The 20264-nt window shown below is 46.8% G+C and overlaps 14 protein-coding genes across 14 annotated transcripts; 9 read left to right on the top strand and 5 right to left on the bottom strand.

Annotated features, from left to right (window-relative positions):
• Window positions 1-1123: 1123 nt before the first annotated feature.
• Window positions 1124-1699, top strand: OSTLU_8348 (predicted protein; the record flags this gene model as incomplete). The annotated part of the gene is made up of 2 exons (XM_001416427.1): window positions 1124-1297; window positions 1430-1699. Coding segments are annotated over 2 exons (444 nt in total), but the record flags the coding sequence as incomplete, so codon positions are not given.
• An 819-nt stretch (window positions 1700-2518) lies between these two features.
• Window positions 2519-5027, bottom strand: Sen1 (predicted protein; the record flags this gene model as incomplete). Its single annotated transcript, XM_001416179.1, has 3 exons — window positions 2519-4039; window positions 4100-4782; window positions 4844-5027. 3 exons carry the CDS (start codon window positions 5025-5027, stop codon window positions 2519-2521), a joined length of 2388 nt encoding a protein of 795 aa, XP_001416216.1.
• A 291-nt stretch (window positions 5028-5318) lies between these two features.
• On the top strand, window positions 5319-5591 carry OSTLU_9486 (predicted protein; the record flags this gene model as incomplete). Its single annotated transcript, XM_001416426.1, has 1 exon — window positions 5319-5591. A coding segment is annotated over one exon (273 nt), but the record flags the coding sequence as incomplete, so codon positions are not given.
• Window positions 5592-6061: 470 nt separating this feature from the next.
• OSTLU_30187 (predicted protein) lies at window positions 6062-6565 on the bottom strand (the record flags this gene model as incomplete). The annotated part of the gene is made up of 1 exon (XM_001416178.1): window positions 6062-6565. One exon carries the CDS (start codon window positions 6563-6565, stop codon window positions 6062-6064), a length of 504 nt encoding a protein of 167 aa, XP_001416215.1.
• A 311-nt stretch (window positions 6566-6876) lies between these two features.
• Window positions 6877-7918, top strand: Psma1 (alpha-type C2 proteasome subunit; the record flags this gene model as incomplete). Its single annotated transcript, XM_001416425.1, has 7 exons — window positions 6877-6900; window positions 6972-7017; window positions 7069-7115; window positions 7171-7404; window positions 7452-7587; window positions 7644-7717; window positions 7769-7918. The coding sequence occupies 7 exons, from the start codon at window positions 6877-6879 to the stop codon at window positions 7916-7918; spliced, it is 711 nt and encodes a 236-aa protein (XP_001416462.1).
• A 125-nt stretch (window positions 7919-8043) lies between these two features.
• OSTLU_35958 (predicted protein) lies at window positions 8044-8436 on the bottom strand (the record flags this gene model as incomplete). The annotated part of the gene is made up of 2 exons (XM_001416177.1): window positions 8044-8209; window positions 8258-8436. 2 exons carry the CDS (start codon window positions 8434-8436, stop codon window positions 8044-8046), a joined length of 345 nt encoding a protein of 114 aa, XP_001416214.1.
• Window positions 8437-8746: 310 nt separating this feature from the next.
• OSTLU_44941 (predicted protein) lies at window positions 8747-10184 on the top strand. The gene is made up of 3 exons (XM_001416424.1): window positions 8747-9244; window positions 9292-9441; window positions 9501-10184. The coding sequence occupies exons 1-3, from the start codon at window positions 8762-8764 to the stop codon at window positions 9513-9515; spliced, it is 648 nt and encodes a 215-aa protein (XP_001416461.1). The 5' UTR covers window positions 8747-8761; the 3' UTR covers window positions 9516-10184.
• Window positions 10185-10846: 662 nt separating this feature from the next.
• Window positions 10847-13561, top strand: OSTLU_44757 (predicted protein). The gene has a single exon (XM_001416423.1). The coding sequence runs from the start codon at window positions 10897-10899 to the stop codon at window positions 12829-12831; it is 1935 nt and encodes a 644-aa protein (XP_001416460.1). The 5' UTR covers window positions 10847-10896; the 3' UTR covers window positions 12832-13561.
• Window positions 13562-13991: 430 nt separating this feature from the next.
• OSTLU_30179 (MFS family transporter: hexose phosphate) lies at window positions 13992-15660 on the top strand. The gene has a single exon (XM_001416422.1). It carries the CDS (start codon window positions 14062-14064, stop codon window positions 15583-15585), a length of 1524 nt encoding a protein of 507 aa, XP_001416459.1. The 5' UTR covers window positions 13992-14061; the 3' UTR covers window positions 15586-15660.
• Window positions 15661-16242: 582 nt separating this feature from the next.
• Window positions 16243-16464, top strand: SnRnpU1 (predicted protein; the record flags this gene model as incomplete). The annotated part of the gene is made up of 2 exons (XM_001416421.1): window positions 16243-16261; window positions 16322-16464. The coding sequence occupies 2 exons, from the start codon at window positions 16243-16245 to the stop codon at window positions 16462-16464; spliced, it is 162 nt and encodes a 53-aa protein (XP_001416458.1).
• A 42-nt stretch (window positions 16465-16506) lies between these two features.
• Window positions 16507-17168, bottom strand: OSTLU_30177 (predicted protein; the record flags this gene model as incomplete). Its single annotated transcript, XM_001416176.1, has 1 exon — window positions 16507-17168. The coding sequence occupies one exon, from the start codon at window positions 17166-17168 to the stop codon at window positions 16854-16856; it is 315 nt and encodes a 104-aa protein (XP_001416213.1). The 3' UTR covers window positions 16507-16853.
• A 280-nt stretch (window positions 17169-17448) lies between these two features.
• On the top strand, window positions 17449-18431 carry CycK (CycK-related cyclin family protein; the record flags this gene model as incomplete). Its single annotated transcript, XM_001416420.1, has 6 exons — window positions 17449-17543; window positions 17598-17685; window positions 17733-17867; window positions 17915-18111; window positions 18162-18226; window positions 18274-18431. The coding sequence occupies 6 exons, from the start codon at window positions 17449-17451 to the stop codon at window positions 18429-18431; spliced, it is 738 nt and encodes a 245-aa protein (XP_001416457.1).
• Window positions 18432-18528: 97 nt separating this feature from the next.
• psbX (psbX, PSII-X, photosystem II polypeptide) lies at window positions 18529-19500 on the bottom strand. The gene has a single exon (XM_001416175.1). The coding sequence runs from the start codon at window positions 18865-18867 to the stop codon at window positions 18655-18657; it is 213 nt and encodes a 70-aa protein (XP_001416212.1). The 5' UTR covers window positions 18868-19500; the 3' UTR covers window positions 18529-18654.
• On the top strand, window positions 19486-20197 carry Nup62 (predicted protein; the record flags this gene model as incomplete). Its single annotated transcript, XM_001416419.1, has 5 exons — window positions 19486-19545; window positions 19597-19680; window positions 19729-19856; window positions 19905-20018; window positions 20062-20197. 5 exons carry the CDS (start codon window positions 19486-19488, stop codon window positions 20195-20197), a joined length of 522 nt encoding a protein of 173 aa, XP_001416456.1.
• Between the last annotated feature and the right edge of the window lie 67 nt (window positions 20198-20264).

Raw genomic sequence — 20264 nt, 5'->3', positions numbered from 1 at the left:
CAATATATATACGCCCGTATACAGCTGGATACGTCAGTATGAAAATGAGTTTGCACTGAGCGCTCGAAAGCCAACGTGCGCCGCCGGCAAAACTGAGCGCGCGCGCTTTGAAGGCGGATACTTGCGCCAGAACGCAACACAAAGCCATATGAGTCGACTTCTTACGTGCGGAGTCGTCAATACAGATTTCGATTCAAACCGCGTCGTTTACTCTAGAGGGAGGGTTTTTGTCGCAACCGACAACGTGGTTTCTGAAGTCGATGTACAAACATCCAGCAGCAAATGTATCGCCAGGAACGAACGCGTAGGCATTAAGTCAATAGATGTTAGTGTTGAAAGGATGATTTTGGTTGCACTAGATAGGGACGACTACATCACAATCTTCAACATCGCCACGGCGACACAGATACAACGCAAGAAAATGGCAGGGCTCCCGCTTTTGGTGCAGTTCGTATCAAGTGCAGGTGGAACATGGCCAAATGTTGTTGTGCTTTACGATCATGCACTGGAAGTATGGCAAAACAAGTGCTACACGCCGACCGAACCTATGAATCGAGTATTTAGGGAAACAATTGCTGAGGGCACGGTCACCGGCTTTGGAGGACAAAGTGACGATGGACATTTCGCAGTATCTGCGGGTAGCACATGCAGACTATACCACCGTGAGTGCTCAGGCAAATATCGATGCATACTATTTGATGACAGAAACATCGCTGCGGTCTCGTTTCGTGAAAAGAATGAGATAATCAGCATAACGCGTGCTGGGACATTACTGGAGTGCTCTGTAACAAATCATGACGACTCAATGTCTCCGTTTAAAAAGCAGTTGGTGCGTCGAGAAAAGCTGGGCACGGTGAATGAGGTGTTATACGCGACATTTAGTCATAGGGCACATCAAGTCGCGGTGGTCACGTCACCCGATCTTGTGCAATTGTTCGCAGTGCAAACAGCACAAGAACTGGGGCAGATCACGTTCGGTTTTGATGTAGAGAAATGCTGCTTCGATGAAACGGGCGAGAGCTTAGCGCTTTTCGGAACGGAAAGAATTGTTGTATGGGATACAAGCTCGCAAAGTTTAAGGCTGAACCACCGTACGAGCACGGCAAGCGTTAGCTGTACAACTTTGAGTGACGACGGCGAGACACTCATCACTGGAACGCACAGTGGTGTTGTGAATGTTTGGAGCATTCAGACCTCGTCATGCGTGGCGACATTTCATCACCACGAAGCACTAGTTTCGGCAGTAGAATGCTTACGATCCGGCGGCGGATTCTTGTCCGCGAGCTTTGATGGCACAGTTCGCGCTCATGACATACATAGACTGCGTGTTTTTCGGACGTTTACAGCCTCATTTGACAGTAGATTCAACAGAGTTACTGTCGATGCTAGCGAGGAACTCGTATGTGCAAGTACGCTAGACACATTTCAGATACTGATGTGGTCGTTCACCACAGGTCAACTCCTTGAGGTACTGTCTGGTCACAGCGCTATCATCTCCTCCTTGGACTTCTGCATGACGACAACCATGGTGTCTGGATCTTGGGATGGTACAGTCCGACTGTGGGACATGAGCCATCGAGAGTTCGCCTGTGAAGTCATTCCACACAGTCGTGATGTGATTGCAGTCGCAATACGCCGCGATGATAAACAATTAGCTGTATCTACCTCCGGGCAAAAAATAGCATTTTGGAAGATGGAAGGAAGTCAACTTTTGGGAACTGTGGACTACTCGCGAGATGTTCCGCGACTCAATGACGATTCTAGTTTCATTTCGTTACAGTACAACCCGTCTGGGTCTATGCTTGTTTGTAGCACGTCAGCGGCACTTATATGTATCTATGACCCCGGACGGCACACTCTACTTAAGCGACATCTGCCGCACGTAGGTCTTTCTATGCCCACTAAGAATATTGTTGGAGCTCTATCATACAGTAAAGAATCCGATGTTTTCATTATTGTGACGAAGAGAGGAGTTCATATTCATAGACTTGCTGCGGACGAAAATGAAATATCAACTCGGCTATCTGAAGATGCATCATTGCCGAATGTCGCTTCTGCCTTACAACGTAAGGACTTTCTGTCGGCCTTACATCTGGCAGCTGCGCTGAAGACGACACCCTTTGTACTTCAGGCAATTTTAAATCGCGTGCCAACTTCGCAGCAAATGGCTGCCATGCGAAATACTTCGAGTAGTTTTGCCGAGGCAATCATCGTTACATGTTTCGAGCTTTTGTCAGAATCGGTACACTTAGAACACTTGCTTGCACTGAGTTTAAGTATGCTGAATTCGACGAGTAAGAAAATAGACGTTATGTGCTTGAAACGGATGTCCCGCGATTTGAGTAGAAAGCAGAGTGAGTTAGACAATACCACGAGTAATAACTTGGGTACATTGAACGTTATTTGTTGTACCAAAGGCAAACGTAGGTGAAAAAAAGCACATACAGCGCCATATTGAGCGCAAAGTTTTGTATTCATAGTCTTTCAACACAGTTTCTTGGTTTATTGAATCATCACATCATTCTAATGCAAGTGCATCTTGTAAGTTGTCTGTATAACATCCTCGTTCTTTTGCGTTCTTCAGCAAAGCTTTCCAAAAATTAAATTTTGACACCGCCTCGCATTTGCAGACGATCCATAGCGATGATTTTGCTCTCGTCAAAGCCACATTCAATCTCCGCATATCTGACACGAAACCAATGTCATTTGCTGACGTTCGTACGCACGAGAGGATAACTAAGTCCCCTTCCTGACCTTGGAACGCATCAATCGTACTTACAGAGATCAGTTGACCCAGCGTGGGCTTCTGATGCAGCATGTTTTGTATCAGCTCGCATTGCTTCCTGTAACCACTCAAAACCACAACTTTCTGAGTACTATCGTCAACAAGAGGGAAAAGTTGGTAGTACTTCTCCAGTAAATCGATTATAAAAGATGCTTCGACTTGGTTGTATCGAGAAAAACTTGCCGCTTGGATTTCCTGTCCATCCACTGCGTCGAAAACCATGTACGGTTGAAACGGCCAACAACGGTGAGAAGGTAAGTCTCTAATTTTGGCAAGCCCAGGAGCATCGATCAGTGCATTTGAGTAAAATATCGACGATGGAAACATCCGTATTTGCGGGTGCATCCTGTATTGGACAGTGAGCAGGTTACAGCGCATGCCTGCGACCATTAGCCGTTCAAATAGTGAACGGTCAAATTTTGCTTGTTTGGCATTCAGCGATTTGACGGTGGCTGGTAGTTGTTTAGGGTCACCCACCAAGACACAATGAGCATTAGACAACGTCATCGGGATCAAAGTCGATAATTCGTTCGCCTGGCATGCTTCATCGATGATAATTGTTTTGAAAGGTCGCGAACTGGCAAGCACGTGGCGTTTGATGGAGGTAAGGGTACAGCATACAATCTCCGCCTCGTCGACAAATGAAGCGGATATATGCTCAGATATTTGTCGAAATGAACACATGTTTTGTGTCGTTGAAGTACAATGATGTAGTGGGCGTAGTCTTTCCAGCCTAGCAAGATCACCTAAAGCTCTGTCACGCACTTCATACAGTTGTATGATACTGCTCTCTGAGGAGTTGAGGACTTGGATATCATCTCGTAAGTGTTCTTTTATCTTCAATTCAGACACGGTGACAGTATGATACTGACGCGAATACCACGAGCTCCAATCCAAAGTTGACATCTCCATGAGGTTTCTAACGCGTTGCTCAACTGATACAGACTGCGCGGTCGTTGAGACGTTTGCGTCACCGGATACTAGACGTAGTATGTCGGGCGAATAGCGCGAATTATCCAGTTGTGCGAATCTTTCACGAATTATCCGTTCCAAAATATTATCGACTGCCGCATTGCTGGGTGCACATATTAGTATCCGTGGCTTGAAGTTGTGTGTGTTCGCGTTGTCTTGCTCCGTTTGGCGCTTTCTTTTGAGCGAGTCTGCCTGTGCAACTTTACCTGCCTTTACCAGAGACATGACTTTCTCGAAATAATCATGAAACTGCAATAGATGTACGACGTTTGCTAAGCTCAACTATTCCATAGATAAATGTAAGCGTAAGTGAAACAAAATATAAACATAAACTGTACGTACAATCACTTTTGTTTTGCCTGTCCCTGGTGGACCTTGAATTAATGAGAAAGGAGGTTGATCACTTTTTTTTGAATTATGGATCCGCTGTACGCAAGCCAGTAAAGCATCGAGTTGAGGAGTATTCAGCGTGGCTTGCATGGGCGCAACAAATCCACCAGCTTTATCAAGATTCAGTTGCCTCACTGTTGGAGGTGGAGGCGCTATGAAAAGTTCTGCGACGCGTTTCGGGTTCAAAAGATAATGTTGAAAGTTCTGTACATCGTAAGTCCAAGATCCTAGAGGTGTGTTTTGCCTTACCGGATTTGTATCGCAAACTGCCGCAAGCGCTTCAAATTGACGCACATGTGTTGATAGCCGACAAGTTGGAACACCCCACAGGTATTTCGAATGCCCAGGACGTATGGCTTCTAAAAGTTGTTCAGCACCACATCTAGCGTCTCTGGGGTGAATTACTCGAACTTCGCAACGTTTACCCATTTCAAACGTTTGTGTAGCAACTGTTCCAAGAAGTGCCAACTCTGAATGCAGCCTTGTGTTCGTAACGCGAGCTGAACTTATATAGATGACTGTACCTTCTACGATTGAAGGCGCACCCTCCTCAATCCATAACTTCAATTCTAAGTATGTACAGCTACTTTCTGTCCATTTGCGCTCGATAGAAATTCTAAACGTGCGACGTCCTGCTGCGAGTTGAATACAGGTTCAAGCTCAGGTTCAAGCAAGTTGGAATTTGTACTGTCTTACCTATCGAACCGTCATACGCATCTTTCAAATCTGACCGCACCTCCTCTACAAGAGTTGTGTAGAACGTTGCATAATACTCTTCCACGTCGTGAAACGTGATCGGTATCTCTCGCAACTTTGTCGAATCATTCTCACTCCAATACACAGTTTCTCGCTCGAAGGTCGTGACCGCCGTAGGAGTCATGCCACTAATGATCTTGAATCGAGTAGTGACTGGTTCGTTTCAGATTCTGCAGATATCATATCATGCTAGTCGTATTGTGCACGTCAACGCCAGTCGAGGATGGGACACGAAGTGCAGTCGCACCGGTCAAAGTCTGACGCACGGCGCGTTCGAGGGGATGAATTGAACGCATTGTCTCTGACGCTAGTTCACATATTGGTTGTATTGAATGAGTGGATGGACTTCTCTCGTGAAATCCCTTACGAAGTCGACGTTCAAACACGAGTTGGAACTGAAACTTATACTGCCCCACTTTCCAAATACTGGCGACAACGCTACGATCTCTTCTCTGAGTGGGAAATGGGCATGCTATTGGATACGGAAGCGTGGTACTCGACAACTCCAATAATTATAGCCGACCATCAAGCTAGATTGTGCGTCGAATGTTTCCAGCGAAAGCGGCGTTCAGACTTGCCCCCCGTAGTCTTGGACGCTTTCTGCGGTGTGGGTGGGAACTCAATTGCCTTCGCTAAAGTCGGGTGTAAAGTATTGGCGTGCGACATCGATAGCGAAAAGTTGAAAATGGTAAGTGTTATTAATCGCGACTGAGTTGGCGCGTATTTACATTCCACTGATACAGGCTCAACATAATGCGTCAACCACGTCAGTACATCAGAACATCGAGTTTATATGCTGTAACTTTCTGGAGTTGATGAGCAGTTCTCGAGTAGACTTTATATTTTTGTCCCCACCCTGGGGAGGGCCATCTTATTCCGTGAGAGAAGAGTTTCTGCTCTCGCAAAAATGGATTGGCGGACTTCGAGGCACTGAAGTGATAACGAGATCACTGGCAGCGTCAAACAATACTGTGTGCTTCCTACCGCGCAATATTAACTTCGATGATATTATGAATAACTGCACAGGACACTTTCAGGTGAGTGCGTCTATAAACTATGTGGTCTTGCCCCTCACTTTCTCCAAGATAGAGTCTCACGAAGTCAAGAGCCGTGTGAAAGCCAATACGTTGTACTTTTTACAATCCATACTTTTCGACCTTAGAAATTGACCTCCAGTTTATATATAGACTCTAACTCATATTTTAGACGGCTTTGTAGAGAATAGTCATCTCGTGTGCTCAACCATTCACCGGATGGTGTGTAATTATATCTGAAAGGGCCGCTGACGGGTGAGGCGAGCCAAATTTGTCTATTCGGGGTCTGCTTATTCAACACAAAGACCCCGTTTTCTCCGCAATCGATAGTCAACACGCCAGTTTCGAGTGATATATCCATGTCCAGCCGTTCCTTGTCTATCAAAGCTTCAATACTATCGAGAATATTCTGCAAAGTACAGTTTGCGACGTCGTTGAAGACGTACTCCTTCGATTCTGAAGTGCTGAACCGGTTCTGGCTGATGGAACGAGGGCGAGCGTGATCTCGCTCATCCTTAAAGGACAACTGTAACGTGATGAACGGTTGCGAATCGATTCGTACGTGAGAAATGCGCTGCAGGCGACGTGCACGACGAACTAGTTTCGTGACAGCAAGTTGAAAGCGCATCGAGGTAGATGTAGATGTGTATCAGCTTTGTAGACGGATACTGTGAGCCAGAGCGTGGAGTTTGCGTAGGCCAAGCGTGCACTCGCGATTACCTCAGTATCCGCAACTTGCTGACCGGCCGTTGCAGCTCGTCGGCCGCTGCATAGTTCAGCTGTCGGTGTTTCACCTTCACTCTGTGCACTCTGTACTTGAGACTCCCGTATTAGAACATGTTTTCGACAAAGTATGAAGCGACAAGCGACATCAAGTGGTACAACGTTCAGAGTTGTCGTAGATCGTCATAACTCGTCACGCGTTTCGTCGCTATCACCATGTTTCGCAATCAATATGATCAGGTAACTATCTAAAATTGACGGCGCTCTCGTCTCTGAACGACGTTCCTCTCGCTGACGTCGTTGACCTACAGGACATGTTGACATGGAGTCCACAGGGACGCTTGCATCAGGTGGAGTGTAAGTCTTTCACATATCTTCTATGAGTGATGGACCTCAAATGATCAAAAGATGCGATGGAAGCCGTGAAGCAAGGAAGTACCGTTGTAGCTTGTGGTGTATGTGTCTAAACTTTCTGAAACTTGCTACAAAGTTTGTTAATGGTGATCGCAGAATAAAAAGTGCGCTGTGCTCGCTGCTTTGAAGCGCAAACAATCGAAGCTATCTTCGATGCAAGAAAAGATTTTCGCAATAAACACACGAGTGGGCGTCGCAGTGTCAGGTCTTTCAACAGATGGGGCAAAGTTAGTAAAACTTCTTCGCGAGGAAAGTACAAGAGAAGAGTTTGTGTACGGTCGAAGCGCATGCCCTGGTCGGCTCGCTGCAGCAGCTTCAAAATCATTACAGGTGAATTGATCACAGGTAGACTTGCTTTCTCTTATTGTTTTGAATAGATCTCTATGCGAAAAAGCTCAGGACGGCCTTGTGGAGTCGGTTTGGTACTTGTTGGTTCAAGTGAACAGCTCGGTTGTCAAATCTTCCAAACTTGTCCTAGTGGTGAAGTTCACCAAATGTCGTGCACTGCAATAGGTATGAGCCAGTCAAGCATTCGAATAATCCAAATAAGACGTTGATGTGTGAATTAGGTGGGAGGTCACAGTCAGCACGAACATATCTTGAAAAAAATATGGAGGCCCTCGAGACTGCCAGCGTTGACGAGGTACGTTTGTTGTACGCTTTGCATTACTCCGTGAATGATGTAGATGGCCAGATGATCATGATTGCACTGAGAGCGCTAAACGAATCGAATGTAGATGCTAGTGATCTCACATCGGACAAATGCGAAGTGGCGATAGTAGAGCTAAACACTTATACGTTGAAAAGCGCGGCAGAAGTGACTACCCTGTTGACAAATCTTTAATCGGTTACAAATGTACACACACATATACCGCGAATTTACAAAAAAAACAATCAAACTGCAGTCCACAACCCAATGTACTTTACCGCTAGCGATCATTTCTCGCCTTCAACCTTTTCAAAAAATCATCAAAACACAAGTTCATGAAAAAAAATACTACTTACATTCCGGTAGCCCTGTAGATACACTCTTAATGGTCGGATATATTCTTCGAAGCCCAAAGTGCTCATCGCCCACAGCAAATCATCGCCATTGATAGTCTTCCTCTTTTCGCGCTGGCACTTATCACTAGCCCTAATTTTCTCTTAGTTGAAATCAAGGCTGGACTAGACAGACACTTACTCGCTTGTGATGAAGCTGATGAACTCTGATACGCATTCCTGAACTGTTTCCTTTGCGTCCTTCGCGATTTTCGCGTTCGCCGGAAGTGCTTTTTTCATTATCCTGTTGATATTCGCCACGGGCAGGAATCTGTCCTGCTCGCGGGCAACGCTCGCATCAGCCTCGTGCGCAGTAGGCATCTATTCACTCGTTGCTTCGGGTCGGCTTGATTTGCGATGTAGAAAAGTATGCTACTGCTATGTGAAACACGCAGGCCCCGAGTCGAAATTTCGAGGAGGGTGACACGCGAGCAATAGATTTACCGCTCGTTTTCGCTTCCGACGGGAACTGTTGAGCTTTCCTGCCGAGCAGTTCGTTGGGAACGTCTGCAAAGTGCTGGCTCGGTCCTTGCTCTCATATATTAACATAAGACTGTCTATATGTGGCTATATAACCTTTATGAGGTCGCTTTAAGGAAGCCACGTTGGCTGAGACTAATCACCACATAGCGCTCGTTCAAAACAGATGAAAAAACCTGCGTATTTGAGCGACGAAACGGCGTCGTCTGGCGACGATTCCTTCGACGATTCGATCGAAGATACAGAACAGTCGTGGATTGCGTGGTTTTGCGGATTGAAAGGAAATGAGTTATTTTGTGAAGTTGACGAAGAATACATACAAGACGATTTCAACTTGAGCGGCCTCAGCTCCTCTGTTCCATATTATGATTACGCACTTGACACAATTCTTGATGTAGAAAGAGGGCATAGCACGTTGAGCGAACAGCAGCAGGAGCTTGTTGAGTCGGCGGCAGAAATGCTCTATGGTCTAATTCACGCGCGATACATACTGACCCAAAGAGGTATGACATTGATGTTGGAGAAGTACAAACAGAACCACTTTGGACGTTGTCCAAGATTTATGTGCGCGAATACGCCGTGCTTACCGGTCGGCACGTCGGATATCTTTCGAACTGCGACGGTGAAAATATTCTGTCCGAAGTGCAAGGTACGTCATCCATATTGGCATCTCTTGCTTCCAACTCCGTATTTTAGGATATATACTTTCCTCGAAGTAAATATCAAGGAAACACCGACGGAGCGTACTTTGGAACGACGTTTCCGCATTTGTTTCTGATGAGCTTCAAGCACTTGCAGACCCCAAAACAAACTGACTTGTATGAACCTAGAATATTTGGATTCAAGGTGAGTGTTGATTATTACATATTTTGAGGTTTACTAATCGATATTACCATTGATCGCAGATTCGAGATCAATAGGTATCGCGAAGACTTGTCGTCTCGCGAACAAACTGTAGTTGATGCACCAGTGAGCTTGTGGTAGAGAACAAAAAATACTGAGCTTCACAATGCGTCAAACTTCCAGCATTGACGATGTAGGCAATGGACTTTGAGCCATGACACAAGAAACACGGAGTTGCACTCTGTTTAAAAACGACCTCGACCTCCTCGACCGCTTCGGCCACGGGCGCTAAACTGGGCGCCCCGCCCACCTCGACCTCCCCGACCACCTCTTCCTCCCGTGGATCTACCCCCTTGACCTCTACCGCGAACTTTACCAGCACTGCAAATAAATTAGTGCGTATACAATTGAAGAATCATTCATGGTCACCTTGTTGTATTCGTGAAGCGTTCAACCGGTAACAGCTTGTCGGGGCTTATGTAGAAAATTGCACCTGAGTGACAGGTAAGAAACGTGCAACAAGAACAAGGAAAAGGATAGTAAACCTTTTTCGTATGAGCTTGCATTGATACTCTCGAGGAGCTTCACTGTAAACAACTTCATTCGTTTGATGTTTAGTTTGGCGTCATGAATGCGAGGTGAGCACTATACCGTTTCATTCACCGGGCCAAATATTTCTTCAATTTTGCCAACCTAAAGAGAAAGTGAGTTCTCTCCATATCGAAACATTTCGACATACTTGGGTCTTGTTTTGAAGGTAGATGGCGCCGTTGAAATATGGTATCTGTAATTACGTTCGGGACAGGTAGATTCTCAAACGCGCGCTATTACCTTCTTATTCGTAGATTTGCATACGATTTCGCCCTCACACGCGTGTAAAAAAGTGCCAATTTCTGTAAGTGGCGTTGAGTCTCGAGAAAAGACACGTCAAGAAAGCGTACCTTCGATTGCGGCAGGGGGGCCTTCGTCACGGAACTGGCCGCCACGCCCACGCCCACGCCCACGGCCGGCACTAGAAAATCTTGAACCAGTCCTACCAGAGTTGCCTGAGCGCACGTCGAGAACACGGCCACCTCGATTGGGCGGACGCATGCGGAGCTACGTTTAGAGTCTATACGGTCGTGATATCGATAAACTGAGAATGATGATGACACGCTCCGTGCAGTGATGGATGTTTCGCACGTTTGTAGAACCTGAGTGCGGCGGCGCTACCCCACTAACCTCGCTACGGTTAAGGGGTTGAGGGGAAAGCGAAAAGTTCGTGGCTTTTTTTGTCCATTTTTCTTCCAAATCTCTTTTCATAGTAATATACAAATGGAAATTTGAACTATTTAAAGGATATCACTATATCAGACATGTGATTTGCAATGTGGCACCGTGACCTCTGCCTTTCCCACATTGCGTCGCACTACGAAGAGCGAAAACCAAGGGTAGGTGAATCTTTCGACCGTGAACGTGATGGATACACTTCGAAACTGTTCGAGTCGTGGCCAGTACGACGAGCTCTATCGCGAATCCGTTACTGAGCCAGAGAAATTTTGGTCCAAACTGGCCAAGGACTTCGTCTGGAGTGCTGACTGGTCTGATAGTGTGAGCGCCTTCAACTTCAATACCGACGTCGGAAAAGTTGACGTCTCATGGTTTGCCGGCGGGAAGACCAACATTGCGTGGAATTGCATCGAACGAAATATTGAAAGGGGCTGTGGAGAGCAGGTCGCGTTAATCTGGGAAGGTAATGACGTCGGTGAAGAAGGGACAAAAACGTACAGTGAGCTCCAAGCAGATGTCAATCGGCTGGCAAACTGGCTGAAATCGGTCGGAGTTGCTAAGGGTGATGCTGTTGTACTGTACTTACCTATGATTATGGAACTTCCTATTGCGATGCTTGCTTGTGCCCGCATCGGGGCTGTCCACTCTGTTGTGTTTGCAGGATTTTCTTCTGAGGCGTTAGCGCAGCGTCTTCTGGGATCGGCGGCGAAAGTGGTGTTAACATGTTCAGCTGTGATGAGAGGTTCGAAACACATAAATTTAAAAGCTGTCGTCGACGAAGCATGTGATTCCAGTGCCGAAAAGGGTCATAAAATTGAACACTGCTTATGTTTCATGAACGAGAGGCTTGACGTGGAGGGCTTTCTCACAACTAGTCGTGATGAACATTGGCAGCAAGCAGTACATGCACAATCCATGGAGTGCACAACAGAATGGGTTGATGCGGAGCATCCACTCTTCATGTTGTACACGTCTGGTTCTACAGGCTCCCCGAAGGGCGTCCTCCATACTACCGGAGGGTACATGGTTTATGCTGGAGCTACATGCGCCTCTGTTTTCAACATGCAACAAGGTGATATATTTTGGTGCACTGCAGATTGTGGCTGGATAACAGGTCATACGTACGTGACATATGGACCACTTCTAAACGGTGCCGCTTCAGTTGTCTTTGAGGGAGTACCGACACATCCAGATGCTGGTCGGTGTTGGCAAATCGTGGACAAATATAATGTGAAAGCATTCTACACAGCGCCAACTGCGATAAGAGCGTTGCAGCGATACGGTAACGACTTTGTTCTCAAACACCAAAGGCTGTCGCTGAAAATATTGGGTACAGTCGGAGAACCGATTAACCCCGAAGCATGGCAGTGGTACTCCGAGATCGTCGGAGGTGGACGCTGTCCGATCGTAGACACCTGGTGGCAAACGGAAACCGGTGGGCATATGATCACTCCACTGCCTTTTGCGATAGAGCAGAAGCCAGGTTCGGCGACTCTCCCGTTCTTTGGTGTTCAACCAGTATTACTGAACGATGCCGGAGAAGAATTGACAGGAGAGGCCGAAGGGTATTTGTGTTTCAAGAAACCGTGGCCATCCATGTTTCGAACACTTTTTTCGGATCATAAAAGGTACGAAGAAGCGTACTTCTCCATGTTTAAAGGGTACTACTTTTCAGGCGATGGGGCCAAGCGTGACTCGGATGGGTATTATTGGATTACCGGACGTGTTGACGATGTCATCAACGTGTCTGGTCATCGTATCGGCACTGCGGAGGTCGAGTCGGCATTAGTCACCCATCAGGAGTGTACTGAAGCCGCTGTAGTGGGAATTGATCACGCTATCAAGGGTCAGTCGATATACGCTTTTGTAACGTTGCGCGAAGGTTGTGTTCTCACGGAGGCAACGAAGAAAGCTCTGGTGAACTGTGTGAGGACTGTTATCGGTCCGTTCGCAGCACCTGATACTATTCAATGGGCGCCAGGATTACCAAAAACGCGTAGTGGTAAAATTATGAGACGCATCTTGAGGAAAATAGCGTCTCGAGAAGAAGACTCGTTGGGTGACATATCCACTCTAGCTGATCCTAGCGTTGTGGATGCCCTTGTGAAAGAGCGAAGTCAATAGGATGGGCTTTTCAAGTCGAACATTCAAGTCAACAAGACGAAAACTTTTTACAAGCTTAAAGGAAATATTTAGCGACATAAACGTGACATATCTCACTCAACTGGGTTCTTTAGTTGCGTAATATACGAGTGGCAGTATCAAAGTTGGCGCTGTTCACTTCGTTGCATTCGTCTCCGAATTCGTAACCAGGTGTCAATTTGAAAGTTCGATGCATATCAGACCGATAATTCCTAACATATTCTGTCCCACTCCTTGAAATTATACACAAGTCGACGGAAGAGCCGGAACCGAGATCATTTAGTACACCTGCTAGAATAGCTCGTGTCACTAACTCCTTTGCATCATCCAACTTCAAAACCTCACTATAGCCCGTCTCGAGCGTTGCAATGGCCGCTAAAGATCCGCTACCCATCGCTGCGAACGGTAAAGCATCAGAGGATCCGTGGGGGTAGACAGTGTAAAGATGTGCGCCTTCCTTGTCGACGCCGCCTAAAACTAGTGCGGCGCCAACATGACCTTGATAACGGAAAAGATAGCTTTTAAGCATAGTGAGCGCAGTCTTCACCAAATTCTGTCGATTTGTTTGTGCCCTGTGAAGGTGAAGATTGGAAGAAATCAGGCCTATGTGGTGTTATTAGAATAAATATTGGAACAAAATCTCGAACAATCCGACAACGTTGCAACTCTTACCAGTCAGAGACTCCGTGTCGGCAGCTGTTCCAGCTCCGCAGCAATATATGTTTGGTGCTATGTGATGTATTTTTTCGCAGTTTTTGTCGGCTACTGTTTCCCCGTTCGTAGACCGAGTATCTGCACCGAGAACAACACCCCCCGCGAAGACTACTCCACATATCGTTGTACCGGTCTTTTTCGCGCGAAAATCTTGCGCGGGGGCGTGCACGCGGTGAAAATCAAAACCAGTAGCTTTCATGACAGGCTCTGTGGGCGTTGCCTGTTCCGCGTACTTGAGGCGACGTCTGAGGTACGTGCGCACCGACGCACAACTTTTCGGTTTTTCGCCGGGCAGAAAACCCACTCGACGTGGACTATTTCGCGAGAATTGTCTTACAATATGCCATCATTGATATGATTTTGCACGTGTACCGAACGTCCCGTGCGTGGTTGAAGAAGAAGACGTAACGGCCGTTTTCAGAGAGTCGCGCGACATAGAGCAAGGCGATTCGAAGTTGAATCCGTGTTCTTTTGGTTTGCTTTGCTTTCGTAGCAGAAATGTTCGTCTCGGCACACGTCACAACACTCAACGCCCAGCCGGGGAGCCCCGTGGGATCTCGAACAACTCGGAGAGGTCCGAAGCGTGTAACTTGGATTAAATGCGCAGTGCGACGTGACTTTACGCCCCAGAAGCGGCATATACGCAATTGTCGAAGCAAGTTGCACCGTCCGTCGACAGTTTGTGGTTTCTCAGCAACTACTTCCGAGCCAAAGAGGACATACGACAGTCTGTTTCTAAGAACACGCCTTTCCGTGTTTTTCAGCATTTTGTTCGGTTACTCGTGCTACTACTTGACCCGCAACAGTTTGACGTTCACTGCTCCAGCTATGGTGGCTTCTCCGTCTTTACATCTTGATATAACTTCTATTGGTGTTATCACCTCTATCTTTCCACTTTGTTATGGCTGCAGTAAGTTCGTCAGCGGTGTGGTGGGTGATATGTTATCGCCAAGTCTAATGCTTGGCGGAGGTTTGATTGCGACTGGCCTTGTAAATATTGCGTTTGGTGCGAGCTCGACACTTCCTTTCTTTTGTGTCCTCTGGGCGATGAATGGAATCTTGCAGGGGTTCGGTGCGCCAAGCTGTGCGAAAATTTTGACTTCTTGGTTCGCTGCTAGCGAGCGTGGAACATACTGGGGAATGTGGAACATTGCCCATAATCTTGGAGGTTTTATGGCGCCCATCTTAGCTGGAACTGCTGCTCGTACGTTTGGTTGGAACTGGGGTCTGTGGGCTCCTGGCTGCATAGCTGTCGTTGTTGGTGTGATCATCGTCTCGACGCTGAAAGATTCTCCAGAAGATAAAGGTTTCGAACCAGTCGAGATAGACGTCAGCATTGCCGGCGGACTTAAGGCTGATGCTGCCGACATTTCGAAACAACCGAGCCTTTTGAACAATCTTCTTCATAATGTTCTCTCCAACCCTTTCATCTGGGGGCTTGCTTTCACATACTTTTGTGTCTATGTCGTTCGTCAGGGCATCACTTCTTGGTCAGTATTTTATCTTATCAAAGAAAAGGGTGTGATCGACGCAGGCGCGGCGGCCGTCCGAGTATCTGGCCTCGAACTTGGTGGTTTGCTTGGTAGTCTGATAGCTGGAAGGATCAGTGACTCTTTGATTGCGAAATCAACGAGAGGAGCCGTCGGTAATCGTATTCGAGTCGTGATGGTATATCTTATTGGCGTTGCGGCTTCTTTACTTGCATTCAAGATGGTTCCTGCTGGTTGGCCCGTCACTCAAGCTCTCATAGTTTTTATGATTGGGTTCTTCCTGTACGGTCCGCAAATGCTAGTAGGACTGTGTGGGGCCGAAATTGTTGGTCGTCGCTCCGTTGGTGCGAGTGAGGGATTCCTTGGGTGGATTGCATATCTAGGAGCAGCCAACGCGGGCGTTCCACTTTCTCTTCTTGTGCAACAGTACGGATGGGACGCATTTTTCGCTGCGCTTCTCACCGCCACGTTTGTCGGAATTTGTCTGCTTGCCCCGCTCATCAACGCGAAGAGCTATCTTCAGCGGGAATAGCCTGAAATAATCGCTCGTATTCAGTATATGACCATAGTGTCGCATCTGTAGCGTATATCACTCTGTACAACGAAATAAAGAAATAACTTATACATTATGTTCATCGTATCGCCAAGAGAAAGGCCTTATGCAAGCTGAGAAGAAGTCCCGAGTACGTTTTATTCAAGACGCTTAATCGTGGCGCAACTCATTGTTGATATTAATATCAACAATGATAATATTATCATGTTCATATTATCACTACTATACTATAGCGCTGTTATTTCACCGACATTCTACGGAGTGTGTTGCTAATCAAGCTCTGTAAGATCAAGCTCAAACTTCTAGAAGCTGGACTGGAACTTACTGTGCACGTTCTAAGTACTGAGCTAAGGCTGGCTTGCTCAATCAAATATGGGATAAAACAAACATTATACGATTCTTCCCCGTAATTACGGGCCGTAATGACCCAGGAATCCGATAGCGGAAATCGGCTAACTCAGAAGTTCTGAGTCAGAACTTCATTCCGAGACTCGTGCGAGGGCGAGCGCGCGGCACATTGCTTCTGCAGTTCTGGAGTGCAGGAGTAACGCGAGTTAAGACTAGAAGAGCTCGGATAACTCCACATTCCGAAGTGGAAACAGGAGGCTCGTTACTAGAGCGAACACACGGCGCAGCATGGCACGGTATTACTGCGGTACGCACATTTCTCGCTGTTGGTAAAAGTACAACATACCTCAACAATATTCCGCTTCAGACTACTGCAACGCCCACCTGACACACGACTCGGCAACGGTCCGAAAGCAACACAACAGCGGCTTCAAACACAAGGCGAATGTTCGCGCTTACTATGCGCAATTTTTGATAGCACCAACTAAAACAGCCAGAGAGCTGCATTAGCTCTTTGAGGTGTCTAGAACTACTAGTACACGTGGATACCTTAGTTACAAATTACAAATACGACGTGCAACGGTCTATTAAACGATGCGCGTACATAGATTCACACCGATAACACACATGCATACACGCCTACATACATGCATACATACATACATACATACATACATACATACGCTACTAGCTTGGTACTCCAATGCTAACAGGGATAGGCAAATCTTGGCCAGTCTCACAGCAGCTCTGCCACGTATTCCGTTTGGACGGTGGCACTTGTCGCGCTGCAAGTAGCTAAGCGCAGCACGTCCATCTATATTTCCAATGATTTGAGGGACATTCGTGTTTTAAATCAGCTTACCTCCACCGGCGCCACGTTCTCTTCACTTAGCTCGCACTCAGTCCTGGTACGTTCCCTGGGGTCGTGAGTAGGCAAGACCATACAGTAAAAGCGAATACACGACGTACCCACTCGCCGTTTCAATGAGTTTGACCGGTAGGACTTGATTAACGTCCGCAACTTTCAACATCTGGCCGTTGTCCGTGAGCACCCAGACCTCAGAATCAGCGAGAGCTCCAGGGTCCCCGAGAGACCTTTCCCCGCGCTCGACGCCGTCTGTCTCAAAATACGCAGAACTCGTCCGTGTGACATGCGAGATAAGTGATGACTTGCTCACGTCTCTATTGCAACGAACGACAATGAGATCGTCCATGGAACGATCGACCGGCGTGTCGGCGGTCCGAGCCTACGTCTACCTTGCTCTGGCGGTTCTGGGCTCCAGACGGACACGGGCTTTCTGTACGTGCCAGATGCGCAACTTGCACGTGCAGACATTATTACCATGAGCAATGCTGCCCGAATCGTGCACGCTAATAGCTCTATTTGTTGGTTGTATATTGAGTTAGTCGAAGAAAGTACGGCACCGCCACCAGTCACAAACAAACGTGAGTCCCTGCGCTCCCGCCGCGTGCTCAACACCCACATTACTGACCATGTCAAGCTCAATTCGCACAGCTAAGGATGCCAGCACTGAGCGAAGATGGCGTTACTGCGATTTTCTCAAAGAAGCGGGCATGAAGCTAAAAGTGTAAGCATATGAAGTAGTACAGTTCGAGTTTTCCTAAAGAACAGACTGCGACAGGCCCCAGCTCACTATTGCGACCGCGGCAGTGTTCTGTCATCGTTTTTTTGAGCTCGATAGTCAAAATGCACAACAGTTTGAGACGGCGGTAAGGAACCAAAAAACCGAAACATGCTCGAGTTGATAGCTTTGCAGGTCATGGCCACTGCGTGTCTTTTTCTTGCCGGAAAGGTGGAAGAAACCCCGAAACCTCTCAATGACCTTGCTCGTACGTCCCACTTATTACAGCGTAAAGCAAGCGACCCCACGCGTCTAGAAAGTTCGCAGCAGGTATTATGTTCATTTTGCTCGTAACAATCACCCTTAAACGGCGACAGGAACTTCATGTTGAGCTGAAGGAGACAATTCTCAGAGCTGAACGTGTACTTCTGCATCGCCTTGGCTTTGATTTCAATGTAGAACATCCGTATAAGCATTTACTTTCAGTAATTAAAAGGATGAGTCAGGCTGGTTTAATAGAGGAAGAGTCAACAAAAACGCTTGCGCAAGTTTCTTGGAATTTCGCTAACGATAGGTACGAGAAATCTGCGCGCGACATTATAACATTTCTGACGAATGCGCAAGTCTACGAACATCACTATGCCTTGAGTATAGTGCAAACCATATAGCTGAAGCAGTCGTCTACTTAGGTAAGTTGCGTGCGCTTGAAATCAGAACTTTCTCTGAGTTCAAACAGCTACCAAATTTCTGAGCTCCAAGTTCGAACTGCCGAAGAAATGGTGGGAAGCCGTGAATGTTGACCCAGAAATCTCTGAGCTTATAGGAAATCGGATACTCGATCTGTATGAGCAAACTGGGCCTGTGGAACTTGGGTACTCAGATATAAGTACATAGTTGACCGCGACGCACTCCATATTGATTAGTCTTTAATTAAAAATCGACGGGCACGGATCACTTAGCGCGAGGTTCGGTGTGAGAATTAAGTGAGGTTAGAGTATGTCAAGTATTTAACTATTGCGCATATACACGATCTTCTTCAACTTGCCATAATCGCACACTTGTTAGCGATACCTCATAAACTCTAGTCGCCTCTTCATTTGACTTGGCTCTTCAGAGCTTATTTGCGTGAGACTTTGTCAAAGGAAGAGACCCCTATGACAGCCGCGGCGATAGCCCCAAGTACGACACCACCTGCGACAACGGAGAGCAACGTATTCTTCAAAGATGGCGTCACGGAGGCTTCAGCCAACAAAGGAGAAGTCATAGACGTGATAACTGCGGCAGACATAGCGGCGCTGGCCTTTGATTTAACCTTCTCCACCCTACGCATACGATGTCATGTGATTTCTACAGAGCTCAACTTAATGGACATACTTCTCGAAGTTGAATACGGTTTCGGAGGTTGAGGACGCTTTCGCGGATACCGCGAAGGTCTTGCCTGTCGGTGTTCGAGAAGTATACGAGTCAGTCGGTACGTAAGACGCTGTGGCGAGGGTAAAGGTTACTCATAGAAAATGTTCGGCGCTCCTTGTAACGAGCAACGGTCGAGCGTAAAGCCGCTGAAGGAAAAGAAACGAAGAACGATCGCGAACGGATGCAAGTCGCGATCAAGTAAGATAATGCGCTTCTCGCACCTTGCTTGCGAACACTGCGAGCGTGAACCTTCGGCAGGGCAATGACTTTAAGTGACGTGTGAACGGACATGTTCACTTAAGTTGGATCTCGTAAAACGACGCGACAGTGACGCGCTTCGAACGGTGTCCAACGTTTATCGCGATAACCGCAACCCAAATCCAAATCTTTGAAGATTCTTTGGGGCACGCGTGTGTTGTCATACTTAAACCAATAATAGTTCTTTTTCTTTATTAAGTTAAGAAACCAAAATCACAGCACAACCCGCGAAAGTGAACGTCGAAGCAACCAGTCGACGGCGCATAGTACGACGTTGATGACACGAGGAACCGAAGATTTAATCCGCGGCTGGCAGTCTGGCTTAGCAGCCACAAATGTGAGTGCACTCACTCCCTGCCTCTCGGAAAATCTTACACTTCAAACACAGGAAACGTTTTCCAGACAGACACGAGTGCTAAACTCGCTCGACACGACGCTATCAAGGCAAAGGAAGTCTATTAACTCGATCCAAGTATGTAAACATGTTCAAACTATTGTGAATTTACGCGAACATACGCAGACGGATCTATGCGGTCTTTCTGCTGCACAATATCGGTTAAAATTTCAGCTTGAGACACTTGAGAACTATCAGAGTGACCTCGAGGTGGCGCTCGCCAAAATTGAAGAAGATACACATGAATTAGTCAGGTTTGTACCGATGAACGTGTATTATATGATGGTTAAAAAGTCATGCAGACACGGACCGGGTGCGGTGCAACTGGATCGCAACGACCGACTATTTTGTTTTGCAGAAAGCATGAGCGCTCAACTGAAGGACGTCTGTGAAAAAATTCAAGACGTGAGCAGCATGTTCGATGAAAAAACGGTACGTGAACTATCCCACAGGTAACAGCACATGGTTCATACCTATTACACAGAGTGATCAAGAAGGCTCTAGCTCTTTGAGCAAATATGTCAACATTTTGAACAGGCAGTTGGCTACTTTGAAGTCATTGGAAGGCGAAATAGCCCAACTCAGCGTTGACTAGTATCTATAGCTGTACGTATATCGATTCGAATATTGTATGTTATTTCATGTGAACAACAAATTACTAT

Source organism: Ostreococcus lucimarinus, chromosome 2 (genome assembly GCF_000092065.1).
Source record: "Ostreococcus lucimarinus CCE9901 chromosome 2, complete sequence".
Classification (NCBI taxonomy): domain Eukaryota; kingdom Viridiplantae; phylum Chlorophyta; class Mamiellophyceae; order Mamiellales; family Bathycoccaceae; genus Ostreococcus; species Ostreococcus sp. 'lucimarinus'.
This window is presented reverse-complemented; position numbering and strand designations above follow the sequence as displayed.

What these genes read in the sequence shown, in the direction of transcription:
- psbX (XM_001416175.1), bottom strand. Translation starts at nt 18,867, where the DNA reads ATGCGTAGGGTGGAGAAGGTTAAATCAAAGGCCAGCGCCGCTATGTCT.
- OSTLU_44941 (XM_001416424.1), top strand. Translation starts at nt 8,762, where the DNA reads ATGAAAAAACCTGCGTATTTGAGCGACGAAACGGCGTCGTCTGGCGAC. An exon ending in TATTCTGTCCGAAGTGCAAG is followed by an intron (nt 9,245 to 9,291) that starts GTACGTCATCCA and finishes TCCGTATTTTAG; the next exon opens with GATATATACTTTCCTCGAAG.
- OSTLU_30179 (XM_001416422.1), top strand. Translation starts at nt 14,062, where the DNA reads ATGTTCGTCTCGGCACACGTCACAACACTCAACGCCCAGCCGGGGAGC.
- OSTLU_44757 (XM_001416423.1), top strand. Translation starts at nt 10,897, where the DNA reads ATGGATACACTTCGAAACTGTTCGAGTCGTGGCCAGTACGACGAGCTC.